The sequence below is a fragment of the Ursus maritimus genome, unplaced genomic scaffold (genome assembly GCF_017311325.1).
Source record: "Ursus maritimus isolate PB19 unplaced genomic scaffold, ASM1731132v1 scaffold_22, whole genome shotgun sequence".
Lineage (NCBI taxonomy): Eukaryota > Metazoa > Chordata > Mammalia > Carnivora > Ursidae > Ursus > Ursus maritimus.
In genome coordinates, this window is record NW_024424675.1 from 4,771,084 (window position 1) to 4,790,104 (window position 19,021).

A 19,021-nucleotide genomic window follows, 5' to 3' on the forward strand; every position below is an offset into this window, starting at 1 on the left:
GCACTCAATTCTTGGACAGGACACTTCAGAGATCACATAAGAATGGTGGGCGGTGGTCTGTGGGGCCCTTCTGATTAACAGCGATTTTTCTCTAGGTCCAACTAAGCCACGAACTGTCATAGATAACACCGGAAATCCTTTCAGATTGGAACACTATTCTTTTCCTTATCCTCCTGGATTTTTGGGCTCCTGCAAAAATGCAAACTTTTCCACTTCCTCTTATCGAACCACAAACCCTGGTGTGCATTTCAGATTTGCATAACACTGGGTGGTGCGTAATTATCCTCTGCTTCTTGAAGGAGAAAAAAGGACAACTCAGTATTTCAAAAATCTTCACACATGCTTATCATACAGTATTACAATGTATTATGTGCAAAATTCCATTTAAAAAATCATTTACAAAAGGAAGTACAACACAGTATGTGCTGAGGGTTCTAGATGTACAGCAAAAGCTAAAACAAAGGTACAAAGTACAAAGCCCACCAAATTAGATGACGATGCATCTTTACACAGTACAATAACATGTTCTTGTGACTCCCTGTGTCACGTTGAAACAGGACCCTCATACTCTGTGCACCCCCAAACAGGTCTCATAAAACATGAAGTTAACTTCATCATACATTCTTATAACACAGATTGGCTTTTGGGTGGCATCGCGAACTCTTTTCCAAACAGCATCTTACTTCACTCAATGGAAGTCACATTATACACACGTGGTTTCTGCCCCCAAATAATCTGATGCTGTTAGTTTTGATTTATGTGGAAAAGGTGGGGCAAGTGTTATCCTTATTTTTTTCCCCCTCCTCCTGGGGTTTTCAAAATTGTTTCCAAAAGCAAATAACGTTGGATAGATTTTGCCAAATCTCAATGCATATTTACAGTATTTTCAGCGTAAGTGGATCCTTCCATTTCCTTTTACCACTTCCTTCAAGGAGTCTGAACCAGCAGACTACATCCTTAGTCCTCTGTTAGAGTCTATTTTTCTCTCTCAGCCTCTCTCTACATTCATTTCTCTCCTGATCCTCAGCATCACTTGGTTAAAACACGAAAGAGCACAATACCACTGAGCGCGAACAAGGTAACAGTACATCAGATTTCCAAAGGCATTCTGTGGCCAGTGTCAGTAATACATTGCTTTAAGAAATCCAGCAGTCTTTCCCCACAAAACATCCAGTTACAGAAGAGAGACATTTTAAAAATGCAATACTCTCAAATCCAGCAAGAGATTTCTTTTTGAATATTAAATGTTAAAATCACATGCATAATTATAGAATATTTTAAAGTTACAAAAATATTTTAAAAACCAATCCTGACAGTTTACCTGCAACTGCTATAAAAATTTCTATGAAATATATAAAAACACAAAGGCTCTTTGTAAAAAAAAAAAAAAGAGAGAGAGAACAGAAAGAAAAGAAGGAAGAAGGAAGGAAAGAAGGATAGAGCCATCCACAGAACTGAGACATACCTGATGCACTGCATCGGACAGGCTTGGCAAACACCTGCTGTTGAACTGAAGAGAAGAGCTCGCACCTTAAATGTTTATTCAGGACATACACGTACATGTGAGCCGACCTAGAACCTGGCCGGGGCGTCGGTAGCAAACAATCTCGGGACAACTAAACTATCGAATGCAATTCTTCCATCTTTGAAGGAGCATCCTATCATTTCATGAACCTCAGCTACCTTGCCTGGGCAACATGGATAAGGATGCCCTTGGCCAAGTCAGCCCATGGACGGCTTAGTCACTGAACCGAGGGGTCCCCGAGGAGGTGACTGACTGCTTTTCAAGCACAAGCACGTGGAAGCCAGAAGGCAAGGTTCCTAACCCCCCTTTGGATGTGCCACGGGGGAGTCTCGTCTCTTCTATGAGGTGGTGAGATCTTCTTCCCCATTCTGGAAAATGACACCATAAGGATCGTTCTTGATGCGCTTGTAGACAAAGTGGAAGATGTGGGGTTGTGGCCGGCTGTGCAGCTCAGCCTTGATTTTCTGAGGGTAAGTGTCCTCTGCCAGCTGCTGCCACGTTTCGTCAACAAAGAGAAAGAGGCTGTACTCCTCAGGGTCCCCCACCTTGAACTTCTCAGCACAGAGCTGGCACACGTCCTCGGTGGTAACGTAAGGTCTCACGAGGAGGGTCTTTCCCGTGCAGCCACTGTTGACCTCCTGGAACGCAACTCGGAGGTAATTCTGCAGGTGGAAAAAAAAAAGAGATGTGGGAGACCAATCAGAAGAGAAAACAAGACAGACCAATAAGCCAGCACGATAATGCAAGGGCGAGATCTAACTCATGAGCCAGGCCAGGCTCTGGCCTGGCAGGACCGACCTGTCAGGACGCGAGGCCTCGGGTGAGAGGAAAGCAGCTGCTCTGAATTTGGACAATGGAGGGGACAACTATACGGACTGAGTGGCTGTATCCTGATGTGCTGCAAATAAATACAAGCAGCAGGAAGGCCAGCAGGCCTGCTCTGATCTTAGCGTCCCTCAGAAAGCCTGACTAAGAAAGCTCCGGCTAAGGGTGGGAACCGGTTCCAATGCTGGATTTATCCCCAGCTTGAGAAGAAAACCAACCAGCAGAAGAGCCCACACCAGAAGTCACATTTAAAACATGAGGACACAAGAGCACGTACTGGGCTCACTTTGGACACTTTTAATGACGCCTAAACAAAGGCAAGAATGTTACACGGGACCACAAGACACTGCGGATGTTTGACCATTTTTTACCTCCTCGAGTGGCAATTTCATGTGGTTCAACCTCATCCGAGGCTCCGGGGGGATGACGCTGATTCAGGGCAGGGTGTTGTTGAAGCGAAATGATTGGGAATTCTTGGGCTGGGCTCTGCAAACAGCACCAGGCACCTGCTATCAAGACATACCGTAAACCTGCTCCTCGCACGCGCAAAGCCCTGGTGAGCTATAAAGAACCCTACGCTCAAACCAGGCTCTCTGGGACGGTTCTCATTTTCCACTTCGTCAGGAATGAGGTGACCAGATAAAACTGCAAACGCCCAGACAGAAAACAAATACGTTTCCCTTTTCTAAATCTGGTGCCCCAGCTCAGGAGTGAAGGGAAATGGTGCTCTCGGCCCAGATTCCCACGTGGTTACCTTGAGGGTTTACTACTGGGTGGATGGGAGGAAAAGCGTTGGGAAAAGACAGTGAACTATGCATGTGTAAGAGAGCTCTGACGATCTTGAATGTGAACACCCTAGAGAACACACGTGATCCATGTTACCAACCCCCTCCTCTCCCATCCCACTGCCCCCAACACTTAGCTCACACGCTGGGTAGCATTAACCCACTGACTCCTGAAGAGAACTTTGTAAGGAAGTCTACACCATCCCCATTTGACCAGAGAAGAAACTGAAGTACAGAAGAACTAAGTAACTTGCCTCAGGCCACACAGCTTGTGAGCGGGAAAGCCAGTGTTCTAGTCTTCACCACTGTGGTGTGCCATCTCTCCAATGTGAGGAGACCACTGTGCATGTCCATGACCCTGATCTAGGAGTTCCAAGTGGAGCTTCGCCTCTGCCTTTTCACTTTTACAACCAAGCTGAGCACTGACAATTCCTCTCTCGGGTTATATTCTTTTTTTTTTTTTTTTTAAGATTTTATTTATTTATTTGTCAGAGAGAGACAGCGAGAGAGACAGCACAAGCAGGAGGAGGGGCAGGCAGAGGGAGAAGCAGGCTCCCTGCCAAGCAAGGAGCCTGACGCGGGACTTGATCCCAGGATCCTGGGATCATGACTCTGAGCGATGCTTTTTTTTTGTTTTTTAATATTTTATTTATTTATTTGACAGAGATAGAGACAGCCAGCGAGAGAGGGAACACAAGCAGGGGGAGTGGGAGAGGAAGAAGCAGGCTCATAGCGGAGGAGCCTGATGTGGGGCTCGATCCCATAACGCCAGGATCATGCCCTGAGCCGAAGGCAGGCGCTTAACCGCTGTGCCACCCAGGCGCCCCTCTGAGCAGATGCTTAACCGACTGAGCCACCCAGGCGTCGTCTCGGTTATATTCTAAGCAGGTGTGTATATCCCAAGGGAGAGAGGCCAGTGGGGAGGAGCTCTGCGGAATCTGGGGGGCTCCAGGTTAGAAGCTACAGATGGAGTGAGGGGCTGGTGGCAGGCAGGGAGATGGAAACATGAGCTTTTCTCATTTCCTTTGTGCTTCTCCTCAGAGGCTGTAGGACCTCAGGAATCCTCTTGACACCCAGCCAATATCACAGTATCCCAAGAGACTGCACATGCTAAATCATTGAACACATGGACAGTTCTTCAACAATCCGTTCAAGAGGGTTGGGGAAGGGAGTACAGTAGGCATTCTTTTTAGATTTATGCACTTGGGAATGTATTTCTGAGACTGGTGCTCTCTTGGAGAAAGACTTGCTGATCTTGCCTTTCCACAATGGGCTGACTTTGAACCTCCGAGTATTTTCAGAGCATCAAGAAGAGAAAAAGGCAAGGAAGGTGATTCTGAACATAGAGACTAATCTGTCTTGCTTTGAAATTCACCACATGACACACAGAAACAAAACCTCGTCAGGTTTTATAATTCAGTTTGAAACTTTGAAAATACTATTCAAAGACATTTGAGGACTTATTCATAATGTCACTGACTACGAGCAAATCAAGAGTTGTGTTGGACAAGAAGTCTACAGCCTTAATCTGCCTTTCCTCCCTGAAAAACCAGGTCTTTGGGAATCCCACACTTCCAGCTCATGGCCATGAAAACTCCGGATGGGGATCCAGGCAGGATTTGGCTCAGATGCTTACTCTGAAACTCTGGCCCCGACTGGCTGCCAGAGCTGAGGCTGCCAATGAGCTTCTGGAGTCTTCCGTCTTGAGGGGGCGGGGAGAGAAAAAGAAAGAACAGGGAAGACATCACCGCACCTCTCCCTCTTCTCAGAGAGACCAAGTCAACTGCAGTGCCTAACACTGCTACTTCCACTTGGCCAATCTCATAAAATAAAACACCCACCACCTGTGCCAAGGGCTTCCTTCTTTTTGATTTCTTGTCTGCTCAGGTGCTCCGCATCCATGCGGGACATTCTGGGAGAAATCGTGACTTAATCTGGCTTTGTTTTCTTAAGGGTAGCAAAACTTGGGCCAAACCCACATGTATTTTTTTTTTTTAATTCAAAGAAAACAGAGAAGTGAAACAACAAGGTCAGAGGGTGCTTTAAAATATCCCTTTTCCACCGGATGATCTGACAACGGGGGACCTCAGGCGCCCGGGCTGTGTGTGCTGTGTGAGCCAGGACTGCCTCCCCGGAGAGCAGGGTGGCACTCGGCCCCGGTCGTCGCCACAGCCAGCCACGTACCTGAAAGTCGTCCACCGAGGGGATGGTCCGGTTGGTGGTTCTCCGTTTGTGCCACTGCCTCAGGGTGTCCCTGGTCTCTGAGCTGAGCAGTCGCGCGGCTTGTTCTTCTTGGAAATTCTTTATCAGAGAAAGTGCCCCATAGGCGCTTGTCAAGTAGTAACCTCCTGGGAAGGGCAGAAAGAATGAGTTAGTTATCCAGTGATTTATACTCTGGTGGTAGCCGGTGCGGACAACAGAAGCAGAGGTCATGCTTCCTATTGTCTCCATATGCATTCCTTGTGGGACCAGAAGCTGGTGTCCAAGAGCGCGAGTACTTCCCACCTTCCTCCCTCCATTCATTCATTCATCCTATGGAAGTACTGGAGGACCCCGGCATGGGCCAGCGCTAGGCGGCGCCGTCGGGCCAGGCTGACAGCGCCCTGTTTTCACTACCGGAATTTCCATTCTGATGGGTGAGACATACAAAATCTCTAGATTATTTCAGTGCAATTGTGAAAGTGCTTTGTCGGGAAAGGTCAGGGCCTGATGAAGGCGGGGAGACACATGAGGATAGTGGGGTCCAGCACTCTGGGCTTAGAATCATTCACTTCTTGAGCAGGAGTCCACGCATCTCTTGGCAATACTTGCTTTGGGGCTTTTCTTTTAGGAATTAATATTTTCCAAATTTTAAGTAAACTATACACTTTGAGAGAACTGCACAGTATACAAGCGTGTTCGCCATAACATGGATTCTCCAAACTTCCTTCCTGATTCCCTTTCTTATCCTTACTTGAGGGCTAACGTAACGTGACATTTAGGAAAAAATAATTCACAAGTGAAGGCAAGTATGTGCACTTACGAATGATTTCTTGTGTTTAGTGAGTGTTAAAAGACTCGCAACACCGTGAGATGCATATAAGTGGGTTCATACCTTGGTCCTAAACTATATTTAGATGCCTTTGGTGAACTTGTAAGCTCCATGCTAGTGGACCACTAGGGGGCGCCCCTAATGCTTATGAAAAATTCCCTACTTGAGCTCCGCATATTTTAACTTGAGAGACACTTTTCTCAAAGTATCTATTGAATTTCTATTGTGAGCCCAAACCGGGTATAGAGCAGGGGGTAGGTTTGTAAGAAACAGAATCTGAGTCCCAGCTTTACAGAATTTATGAATTTATTAAAGAAAACAGGTATAGCGGGTTTATTCATGCGGATTCCAAGTTAGTTGTTTTGTTCATGGCCAAAGTGTTTAGCTGCTAATGCAAGACTCTCAAGAACTCTCTCTCTTGTCAACAAGTGACAACATTTGAAGTGGCAACTGGTCTACCATCCGAGAAATGAGCACAGCCCCCAGCAAACTGTACCGGACATGTAACTTAGAAAGGAACACACCTTTGTGGTTTTCGGGTCACTGACAGAGATATGGGGGGTTTTGTTTCAGTGTAGCATCACCTAGCCCACTCTGGGCAATACAGGTCCCATGCACACAACAGGATACTTGTTTCAAGTTCCCTGAATAGCTCAATGCCCACCCCCCCCAACTGGGTGCAAGTTCCCTATGGAACTTCCCACATGTTAGTACAGAGTTCTGAGTAGCTGATTTTTACTAAATATTTGCCCTGAGAACAAATCAGCACACAGCTGAGTGTGAAACTTGGTGGTACAGAATTTTTTTTTTTTAAGATTTTATTTATTTATTCAACAGAGATAGAGACAGCCAGCGAGAGAGGGAACACAGGCAGGGGGAGTGGGAGAGGAGAAGCAGGCTCATAGCGGAGGAGCCTGATGTGGGGCTCGATCCCATAACACCGGGATCACGCCCTGAGCCGAAGGCAGACGCTTAACCGCTGTGCCACCCAGGCGCCCCTGTGGTACAGAATTTAAATGCTACACACAGGATTTCAAGAGCAATCAGCAGGGACTTAAGTATTCAAGTAAGGCTGTGTGGAGGTGCCAGTTTTGGAGCTGGGGCTTGGAGGGACCATTACAATCAAGTTTGGGAGGGAGGGTGTTCCCTTTGGATGTCAAATTTTAGACTCCATAGCTCTGATCCGTCCAGGGCACTAAGGAGAAAACTCAAAATTCTGGAAGCCCAATGTTGACCACACTTCGAAACATGTGGATGCAATTAGAAGAAGGGTTACATTTCAGCAAAACTGTAACCCTCCCACAAGAGCTGTGCACTTAAGAGGAATTCTATGACGCCTTTTCCGTAAATGAAACTACCTGCTTAAACTGCAGAAAAGAGATGTGGGCTGCTGCCCCGAAAACCAAAGAGGGCTTTAGGCAGGCCGCAGAGGGCTGGGTTAGTAATGTGTGTCTTCCTCCTGGTCTGCATAGCTTCAGGTCCCTGACGTGCAGGCCTAGTCTGTAACCACAGCCAACCCGGCTGGGCCAGCCTGTTTTCCCAAGGAAAGAAGCCAGGAAGCCTGAGACAGTTAAGTGGAGGCAGGCTCTAGTTTAAGTACAAGCTCATTGGCTGCTCCATACTTTCACTCTTTCGGGTCCTTGTCTTTCTTTCCTATGTGATTCCTGGAGGTGAGGACAGCCACCTGCCCAACTGTCACCAGCATGGTGCCCAGGGCAGTGCCTCATGCTGGGGAAATGCTGGGAAGGGTGGCAGGAAGTGGCTGTCTCAGTCCTCGGGCCACAAGATGTAAGCATAAGTTTGTCCTAAGTATACATTGCCAGCAACAGAATGGTAATTTTCTGAATGAAACTGACATGCCCTTTCCCCAAAGTCCCAAGAGTTTGATGTACTCATTCTCAGAATTAAGCATGATTAGAGCTGAAAACAACTGAAATGAAAACAATGCCCAGACACATATGAAATTGTAATAATAATGCAGTAGAAGAAAGGAAAGCAGGGCATGGAGACTAAGGTATGCTTCTATTGGTCCTTGGACAAAACCACATGCTTTCCCCTCTCCTGTTAAATCCCACAGCGGGCCAGGAAAGCTCCAGGCAGGATCTTGAAGGATCATCATGGAATGTCTGGTTCCAGGGTGAAGAATATTAGTGAAGGGAGGGGTAAACAGGGGGAGGCTAAAAGGATCAAAGAGGTTCATTCATACTCTCTGGGGGTGGGAGGAATAGGATGAAAAGATATTCATCCCTAATCCTGAGTTAGCACTGTCCCTCAAGGGGTGGGAAGCATATACCTGTAACTCGAGGGTTCCAGGGAGGACAGACCCTCTGATAAAAAGGCCAAGCACTGAGGACTTAGGGGATTAAGGGACACATTCTGGGGGTGACAATGCATTTCAGTTTCTCTCCAGGGAAAATCCTGATATGACACATTCCCTGCAGAATCCAATCAGCACATGGACCTCTTTTACTTAAGGCCAGACTAAAACTCAGTGGAGAAAAGAAAAAACAAAAACAAAAAGAGTTCTATGCAACAATTCACCACTCAGGGGCCATCTGGGCTCATGAAAATGGATTAACAGGATTCACAATGCAAAGACCCTGATTCGTTCTTCTTTAAAAAGACAAGCTCACATAAGAGCCCCAGTTATTTCTGCTTTTCAAGGCTGTGCACCACAATGACAAACATCCCAATTATTTCCAGGATAAAATACCTAACCCATGTGTAAGGAGAAGGAATTTCTGCTAAGACATGTTGGGGTCAGGCAGACACAAGAAGGAGACTAAACTGACAAGGTAAGTTGAAAGCAAACTGCCCAGATTTTACTCCACTGCATTTGTATTTTAACAGTGAGCAGATACAATTATTTAAATAGAAAAGAAAATCAATGCTGTTTTCATCTTGAGAACAAATTTTTTAAACAGATGAAAACAAAAGGCCAGCCTTCACTGTTTCACTGATAGAACAGCAGGATATTTTTCTGGTAGTGAACATATTCTCTCATGAAAGTTTATACCCTTCTTATTCCTCAAGGAAACCATTTCTTTTTAAAAAGGACATTTTTTTTCCATTCAATAATTTTTTTATCACAATTAACCAATCTCAGTGAAGTATATTTATGGCTGGGTTCTATTTTTGTGGTTTTCTGACTTTTCTATATTTTCTACAATGAATATGGATTACTTTTATAATTAGAAAAAAGTCAGCACATTCTTTTAAGTCAAAAAAGAAATTAAAACCATAGTTAACCCTTACAATGTCAAAAAAGCACCCACATGACTGCTGAATGGGCATGGGGTTTTACCTTGGCGTGATGAAAACCTATTATTTATTTGAGGCAAAAGAGAGATGGTGGATCGCACAAAACTCTGAAGGTACCAAATGTCACTGAATAGTTCATGTTAAAATAGCTAATCTGATGCTATGTGAATTTCATTTCAAGAAAAAAAAAAGGAAACAAAACCAAAAAAAGGCACCCCCATTCTTCCCATATCTTCAAGCGATTGTTACCTTCTCCATGTAACAGTGACGGGTCTAAGAGCTCCATCATGTACTCAATTTCAGTGTCCAGTTCCAACATGTCACACTGAGCTATGACGTAGGTCAGGACTGGTAAAAAATCGTCAGCTCCATACATCCTCCCTGGGATCGGAAGAAAGGGGAAGATGGGAATATTTTTACCAACACTTCTTTCTTTCATATCCTACGCATACTGCTTTTATTAGGTAGCTAGGAGTCATCTGGGGAAATGTGCTATTCATAAACAGAGGTGGGTGTTTCTGGAATCCTATGCAGCCTGTGACCCTCCTGGCTGCTCATGCCAGACACCAGCCCTAACATACAATTTCAGAATGAAATGTCTGCGAGTCAATGGACACATGAAAGATTTTCTCCATGCTTTCATGATATGCATCAAGTTATGCAACAGAACAGAGTACTTGCAAATAGTTTACCTTTCAGCAAGTAGTATTATAAAACATTTACTAAGTATCACTTATTAGGTTAATCCTCTGTGAATTCTACTGTGTTCCTTACTGCTTTCTGCAGAAATTAATCATCAACATAATGACAGAACCAAACTCTGACCAGCAAAAAAACTTTGCTCTGCTCAATGTGAGCACACAGTTAATTTATTTAAATGTGCAAATTCACTCTATGTCAAATAGATACATACGATTAATACATGGCAAAACAATTTTTTTAGTCTTTATTGCTACTTTTCATTACATAAGTGAGTCTCAACTCGGGGTGACTGTGCCCCCCCTCCGAGGGGAATTTGGCATTGTCTGGAGACATTTTTCTTTGTCATGATTAGAGGGTGGGGTGCAAATGACATCTGGAATGCCAATAAACTCCAAACAGGAAGCAGCCCCCACAATAAAGAATTGTCCATTTGAAATGTCATCAATTCTAAGGCCGAGAAACTGTGCATCGGAAGAACATAATCCTGTGCAGACACCATTTTAGAACTTACATAAATGTTTGTTTGTCTGAACCACAGAAAATATACTTCCTGTACGTGAAATATGTTTGCAAATTTCAGAGGTGATGCTATCACGACCGGCTCAAGAGCTTACATTTTAATGTCTTTGCCCAACAACGTGCAAAGTGCACACACATTCCCATCTGCATAAGCGGTGGTTAATACAGCCTGTGTTTGCTGTCTGTTGCTTCTCCATGAAGCAATTTTACTTAGAGGAAAAGTGGATCACGGGCTCACCGAAGCCCTGATACTACGCAGGGCCCAATCACTAGCCACGAATCATGGTTACTCCTGAGTCTATAAGAAGCAGAACTGAGGTAATCCGAGGACTTACTTTCAAAACCACGTAATTCTTTTGTGAATTCAATTACACTGCTTCAGCAAATAAGGGAGAACCAATGAAATGGTTGTACTGAAGCCATATCATTATTGAATGCTCCTTGTTTGACCCATGCCGGACGTAGATCGTGGACACAAACACTCATTTGCCAAAATGTAGTAATGACAATTGCTAATATTCCCATCATGGTTGGGGCTATGCCTGCATTGCCTCATCTAATCCCCGCCTTACGGAGGACAGGGTCAGATTCAATGTCAGGTATAGAAACTTCAGTTTAGAAGTAGATTAAGGTAGCCAAAGCCCCATACTTAATGAACTCATTCACAGAGCAAGGATTTGACTTCAGTCTCCAGAGACTGAAGCTGCATCCACTTTCCTGAACTAAATCTTTAAAAAATTGGTATCATACAAGAATCTCGTTGCTTCGACCACTTACTTTTCTTGGTGTTACCCATCTGCTGCAAGTAACCCATCTGCCAGACACCAGCATGACACTTGAATTTTTTGTGAGCTGCTTGGCGAAATCAAGAGATGAAAACAAAGAAGAACTGGGAACTGGAGAGCCTGACATGTCCCCGGCCATGCCGGCCACATCCCTGGCCCTGGTGGGAAGTGCAAGGAGCCTGGACGACTCACCTGAGTTGTTCTCCATGACAGTGTAAATAAGCTTGCAGACCCTCAGCAGCAGCATGACCTTCTTCTCCGGCGAATACATCTTCTGCATGGTCATGAATTTGACTTTGATCTTCTCCACATCCACAATATCAGGGGTTGGCGCGAAGACCCCCAGCTCCTGGGGGTTCCTCTGCCGCACAAGCTGCAGGTTCTCCTTGAGTTGTTTCCACGAGCCATCGGCCATGTGGAAGTCCCTCAGCATGGCCTCCACGTGTCCCTTGAGGGGCTTTAAGATGCACTTGTGCATGGCTTTTTCCAGCACCACATCTGCCAAAGAAAGTGCAGCTACTGTGACCATTCTCTGAAGGAAGAAGAAATGCAAGGTCTGCTTTCTCAGAATGGACATCTGCAACTCTGCATGGGCTACAGGGCAGACGGGTTATCACTTCACATCCACCCAACCAACAACATAGCAGCACCATCGCTCCTCACTCTCCAGCACATTTTCTGGAAAGCCGGGGAAAGTGAATCTTCCGTAATAAATTCTTACAGTTCTTTTTGCAGACAGTCAATACAATGAAATAGATTTGTTTTAACTACTTTTATGACCCCTCCCCCATGAGCACAGGTGACTATTCTAGAAGACATTCATTCTTTTGACGCAGTCCCTCCACTGACCATCTGGTTGACAGGTAAGTAAATATGTTTTTGTTTTTTTTTTTAAAGGAAAGACTGGCTAAGAGAAGATTCAAGATTCCTTCAAATATTTCCAGAGAAAATAAGCTCACCTAAATACACACGTTATCTTAGATTGAATTCTGGACCCCAAATTCTTTATTTCATTTGCTATAAAGAGCATTTTAGTGGGACACTGGATGCAATGTGAATATAGTCTGCAGGTTAGGTATGTCTCTGTTTTTAGGAAATACACACGGAGCATTTAGGGATAAAGGGACACAATGTCTGCAACTAACTCTGAAATGTTCAGAAAAAAGAAGGGTGTGTGTGTGTGTGTGCATGTGTGTGTGCATGTGCGTGTGCATGCGTGTGCATGTAAGCAAAGAGAAAGGAGGAAAATGAAACATGACGAAGGGCTAATGTTCAGGGAATCAGGATAACGGGTAAACATGATTGCAACTTTTCTGTATGTCTGAAATGATTTCAAAATAAAAATTTTAAAATTTGAAATGTGTTTCTGGCCAGAGTTTAGAAATACCTTTAGGTGTGGAAGGCGTTATTTTTCCCTCTTTCTTTGAATAGTTGCCCAATGAAGTAGCTTTCTTGGCTGACAGTAAAGTGACCATAAATCTGGAGATCCAGATTGAAGATGCCTTATATAATCATAATCTCTCTGCTTTTTCAACATCAGCTTTCCAATGTTTGCCTGTTCTCAATCAAGACTACCCGGGTAGCCAGACCTCATCTATGAGACTTTAATGTGATTCCATTTTGGAAGCCCATGGATCTGCTTCCTTATAAAACTGGAAAAAGTTGAGTTATCTCTCTGGCCTTGGGAATTCCTGACGTTGGATCATATCATAATGCATCCAAATTGCCACCTATTATTAAAAGGCAGGAACAAAGAGAAATCTAAGCTGGATGCACAAACACCAAAAACAGTTTTCCCATAACCGAGAATTAAAACTCATGCCAAAGTTAATGCTGACCCCACAATGATCTGCTTCTCCAGCCCAAGTTTTGTTTTGTTTTGTTTTTTTTCCTCTGCCTCTATATCCAGGAGATCTTTGCTTAAATTTAGAGCTTTATATAGCTATAGAAGTCAAGGTTTAAGCAAAAGAGGTTATAAAGTAAGAAGAAAAACAGAACAACATTTTCACTTGACATCTGGCATTGAAACAAAATACTTGGTCTATATTGGTTCTGTTGTGTTAATAAACCTGTGTGATGTTATAGCATCTTTGACTTTACCCTAAATGATCATTACATTGAAAAACCAATGATAGCGATTAACACTGAGCTTTCAGCTGGACTAGGCTCCAAGTGCTTTATTTTATTATTTATTAGCTCATCTAATTCTTACAACTCTCTTATTTTTGCAAAATACTAATGTCATTTTACAAAAGAGGAGGCAGAGATTGGGAGATGTCTAATGGCTTGCTTGAGGCTGCACAACTATTTTACACAAGCACACTGCTTTCCGAAATAAATGATCTCTTAATTCTCTAGTTCAAGGCGCTTTACAAACATTCGCTGGTTTATTCCTCTCTATCTAAAGGTCACACAAGCCCCATTCATGGTTATAAGTGACCACTACCCTGTTAGAATGCGGTCACCAAGGGGGGCAGAAGTCATGCGAATCATTAATTAGGACTGTACATGAACATGAATAGCGGTGTGATTCATAATTGCCCCAAACTGGAAACCATCCAAAGGCCCATCCCAATAGAATGGAGACAAGAATATATTCGTAGAATGGAATTCAGAAAATGGAATTAGACGATGGAAGATTTATTCCCTGAAAAAGAGCACCCTGCTGCTCCAGACGCAATGGGATGAATCTCATAGATACAACGCTGCGTGAAAAAAGCCAGACATAGAAGAGTATCTCCTTTAGCACTTCATTTATATAAAGTTCAAAAGCAGGCACAATTGAATCTGTGATGACAGAAGTCAGGACAGCAGTCACCCCTAGGAATAAATGAGGCTGTGGGAGGACCCTTCTGGGGAGATGGAGATGTTCTATATGTGGATCTGAGTGGGGGCTCCCTGTGTGTGCTCATATGTGAACATCTGTCAAGCTGAGCAGTTAAGATTTGCACACTTTATGAATATAAGTTACAATAATTCTGCATAAATCAAACCAACGGAAAACAACTCGAGACCAGTTTGAGATTTTCACCTTGAACCCCAAGAGCAACTTTTAACCTCAGGTGAGCCCGGTCATCTCTGAGCCAGAACGTAGCACAAACCATCAACATAAGGTTTTGTGCTGTTCCTGGGGCGCAAGGGTAGAAAGCCCATTACCAGTGAGCCAGGGACCCTCATGTAACTCATCTTTGCCACCAGGGAAGGGACGCTGGTCTTTGTGCCACAGATTCGCACCCTCAGCAATGGTGCTGCAGAAATCTTTTGTTAGGATGGTTAAAACCTGAGATCCATTGCCAACTGCCCATTCTCTTAAAATCCAAAATGAAAACAAAACAAAAGACCAGTGTTAGATTTTTTTTTAAGTATACTTTTTAAAAGTCATAATTTAGAAATAAGACTGTTCTCTTTGCATTATTTTCTAGAACTTTGCTCCTAAACTCTGCCCTCCTGAAATCCTTAATAAGCATAAGAATAGAAAAAAAAATAAAGCTCAAATAACAGGGATTTGGAACCCATTTGGTTCTTCCCAATAGGAAAAACAGATTCTGCTCACAAAGCAAGAGGGAAAAATGATTTGGGGAAACAAAAGGAACAGAAGATCTTTCAGAATGTGGACTAGCCCAGAAAAGAAAAAAAAAAGAAAGAACAGATGGGTCACATTTCTTATAAATTACTACTACCTGCTGTTTTCTACTATCTGTGGTTGCTCAAAGTCCAAGAAAACAAAATCTTCTAAACTGTAAGAACAATGATACTATTCTAGACACCTTATATACACCGACTCTTCAAATACTCAAACAAACCCCATGGGGGGAGGATTATTATGTTTTTCATTTTCTAGATGAGGAAACAAACCCAAGGAGATCAATGCCACAGAGCTAGCAAGAAGGCGAGCCAGGATCCCAACCCAAGGAATCTGGTCGTGTCAATTGCACTTATCCACAAACAAACAAACATACAAAGGACATGAAAATACTAGAGAACTGTTTAAACTACAATGTTTTAAATTTTCGAAACCAAATGTTAGCTGAATGACGAAACCTGGAAGCAAATTTTCTGAAAATATTTAGATAGATCCTACCCATTGTTCCCAAGGCTCATGTGCAAGGGGGAAATGGTGAAGGGCATGGCAAAGGCTTAGGTGCTCCTTGCCTTACTGAGACCTGATGTAGTGATGTATAGAAACGTCCAATGTGCTGGCCTCTGGTGCTGTGAAGCAGTCACTCCTTATCAGGAATGGAAGACAGAAGCCCCGTCTCTGTTGCTTCACTCTGACCGACAGCACAGATACCAGAGAAAGTCCGAGTTCAGACAGGGAACCATCACAAGACTGGCTCATGCAATCAGCTGGAGTATTTTCTGCTTATCCACTGCTGCCTAGGGGGAAGTGAGAGCCTGGAAGGTTAAGGTGAAGTCCAGAGAAGGCGCGTGTCTTTGAAAGAACATTAGGAACAGGCAGCCTGGCAGCCAGCCCGGCTCTGTCTTTCTAAGTGGCTTTGGCCAAGTCGCTTCACCTCTCTGTCATTGCCTCGAACTTCTGAACTGCCATCCGCCTCATTGCCCAAGGAAGGCAAGGTGGAACTAGCACCCTGAGTGATGGCCAAAACAAAACAGAATAATAATGGCCATTCTCCGGGAGAGTCTAACAGTACCCAGAATCTCAGCGACATAATGTCCAAAATGTACAGGCTGCAACCTAAAGTTAGTTGACAAACATAAAAGATGAGGTCGCATGGCCTCTCGGTTTATTTGAGTTCTGGCATTCTGTGTTTTTTTTGGGTTTTTTTTTTGTCTTTTTGTTTTTTTTTGTTTTGTTTTGTTTTTTTAAAGGAAAGCGACAGAAATCAAAGCTAATGTTTGAAATTTCAAATGGTGAAGTTACACCTGGGTAATCGCTACAATCTGTTGGGCTTCCTCTGAGCAGTTCTTATCCCAAGGGGATTCTACAAATGACCCCCGCCCCTGTATGTTAACCCTCATTTCAGCGGTGGGAAGCGGGCACTAGGGCCATCCTCGTTGTGCAGGGGCACACGCAGCTTAGAAGTCCAATGACTCTCCCAGGTGGCGCAGATGCGCTGCAAGCCTATCGCTGCTGCTGCCAAGTCAGACAGCACAAGGGCCTCCCTCTGGACGAGAACAGCGAAACGAGCTGGGTGTTTTCTTTATGCGCTAACCTCTCTTCCTTTGACTGCTTAATTGGATTAAGGATTGGAACTGACACTGACTGGGTGCCGGTGTGTTCCAAGCACTGCTACGCACTTCACACAGATTTAGAATTTACACCACCCTTGACCGAAACGAGTACATAATCCCTATTTGTTTTAGCCTGGGTTCTTCCAGAAGCCAACCTTGAGACGAGGACTCAGGTGTGAGTAGTTCATTTGGAAGGTGAGCCCAGGAAGCACCGGTAGCAGACGAGGGAGTGAGATGGGAGAGAAGGCAGGCAACATTGTGTGCTCTACAAAGCCAGTTATTACTGGAGGCAGCTGGAGCTCAACCAGCTCAACCCTGTGGGAAGTCCAACACACAGTGTACAGCATGCCTCAAGGGGTATTTATACACCTGCTCCCTTAAGGTTCCAGGAGAGAAGAGAGGGCATTCGTTTCCCAGCCATTCCATCTGCCCAGGACAAGACCTCTGGTGGCACGTGAAACGTCAGGCAAAATGTCTTAGGCACCAGCAGTTGGGAATCAAACAGGTGAGTATCAGTGGGGCAGACACAATGGCGTCTAGTTCATGTAACATATGAAGAAACGGAGGCACAGAGATGTTAAGACACATGACCAAGCACACACAGCTCATCAGTAGCAGAGCTGGGATTTCAAACCCAACGGTACCGCCTGAGCATGTACTCTGAACCACCACACGCTCCTGCCTTCCAGCTCAGAAATTTATCCATCCCATCTTAGCAGAGCTGGGATGGGACACCCAGGCAGCCACAGCAGAACTTTGCTAATCCTCTGTACCAACTACCCCTAAAAAGCGGACCGCCTGGTGTTCAAGCAGGTCTCAGGTTACATGTGAAGTCCACATGAGCCATTTTCTACTTTGCGACCTTGAGGGAAGAAGATGACCTTTCTAGGCTTCAGCTTCCTCATCTATAAAATGGGATCATTCACAGCTTCCCAGTGGGATTGTTGGGAACATCAGGTGAGATCCCACGTGGTGAGCACTTTCTATGCACCTGTCGCCTAGTCAACGGGCAAGAATCACTGGCTCCCCTGTTCCTTTCGAATGCCGGGTGCATACCTCGGGATAGGGACTCCAGGTTTAATGATTCAGACCTGCTTGGTTTTGTTTTCTTCTGTGTTAACTGTGGTTTACTTGGTTGGAAATGGGAACTGAAAGTGCTTTGATAAATTAATTGAAAAGCCGCCTGGCTTCCTGTACATCTTTCTCCCTTGCGCCCTCTTACTCTCCTCAGCCCCTCCCACCCACAGGTACAAAGACAGCAGATCTGCAGTCTGGCCCTCTGGTTTTCCTGCCCCGAACTTGCCACGGTTTTGTCACAGCCCCATTCTGTCCCCGTCTAACAGCTCAGACGCCCAGATGAGCTGAGCACTTGGGCAGTGGTGTGTCTTTCTCTCCATCTGAGAGGTGGAGACCCCAGCCCCACTTGGGATGAGAAAGTGTGAGAGATGAAAGGTGGATTCGGTTCATCGCTGACAATTTTTGGTCTACTGATTAGGAAGGCTGGGGTCACACTGCTGTCCCTGCTCTGTGTCTCTCTACCCCACGCCCCTGGCCTCTGGGCTTGTCACATTGGCCTGCAGGTGTTTATGGCCAGTGTCTGATTTGATTGGTTGGCACCTAGGCTACAGAGATTGTTAAAGAGTTTGACTCTTACTCTGCCTGGAGTGATTTTTCTAAAATGCTTCCCAGCACCCTAAAGACAGCTTCTGGGGGTGCCCCCCTGCTTTGCTCTCCCTTCTTTGCTCCATATCCTCATGAAGAAGCAACCCATGTTCTCACTGAAGGCAACAGTACTGTGGCCCCTCTGTGCCTCTGCACCTTTCCACATGCTGTTCCCTGTGGCTGGTGGGCTCCTTGCTTTTCCCAACATGGATTCCCATGCAGCCTTACCTGCCCGCCTCCTCCCCACTCCCTGGGTGCCTGGTGTTCTCTGTGACCTCTGCCGTAGCATAGAGCAAACTAGACTTCTCTCCTCAGAACACCAGACCTGGGGGTGCTCACCTGAGCCAGCTGCAGTCCCCAGCTAGAGGCCCACAGGTAGCATGGGCTCCAAAAGTGACTTCTGAATTGAACTGAAAACGCTTCCTTTGGGTGGCTACATGAAAATTACGTTTCTTCTCCTTACCCCTGCAGAATACAGGAAGCGAGACTCTGGCAATGAAGCCATCCCCCAGGTGTGGGGCAGTCACCCCATCCCTGAAGTCTCCTGTCACCGCAGGGATGTCCTGTAACCGGGTTTGCTTTATGTTTTGTAAGCAATGCATGCTTTGGCCCATAAATAACACAGGGCACTTCATCATTTAGAGGAAGATCCCAAAATAAAGATGGCAAGCACTAGGGGATGACTCACGCGTATTTTTGTTCATTTTGCTGGGCTTCGAGGAAAGGCATTATG

At 44.9% G+C, this 19,021-nt stretch overlaps 1 protein-coding gene across 3 annotated transcripts in view; it reads right to left on the reverse strand.

Moving 5' to 3' along the window:
* Positions 1–349: 349 nt before the first annotated feature.
* Positions 350–19,021, reverse strand: part of RIN2 (Ras and Rab interactor 2) — a 111,668-nt gene continuing 92,996 nt past the window's right edge. For 2 of the 3 annotated variants that reach the window (XM_040637936.1, XM_040637938.1), the window contains 4 exons: positions 11,626–11,931; positions 9,677–9,808; positions 5,320–5,483; positions 350–2,187 (listed from right to left, as the gene is read on the reverse strand). In XM_040637936.1, the coding sequence (XP_040493870.1) occupies positions 1,864–2,187; positions 5,320–5,483; positions 9,677–9,808; positions 11,626–11,931 (926 nt within the window). In that variant the 3' untranslated portion in view covers positions 350–1,863. Of the gene's footprint in view, positions 2,188–2,721; positions 2,837–5,319; positions 5,484–9,676; positions 9,809–11,625; positions 11,932–19,021 lie in introns of all 3 variants that reach the window. The other variant, XM_040637937.1, reaches the window with a different exon arrangement.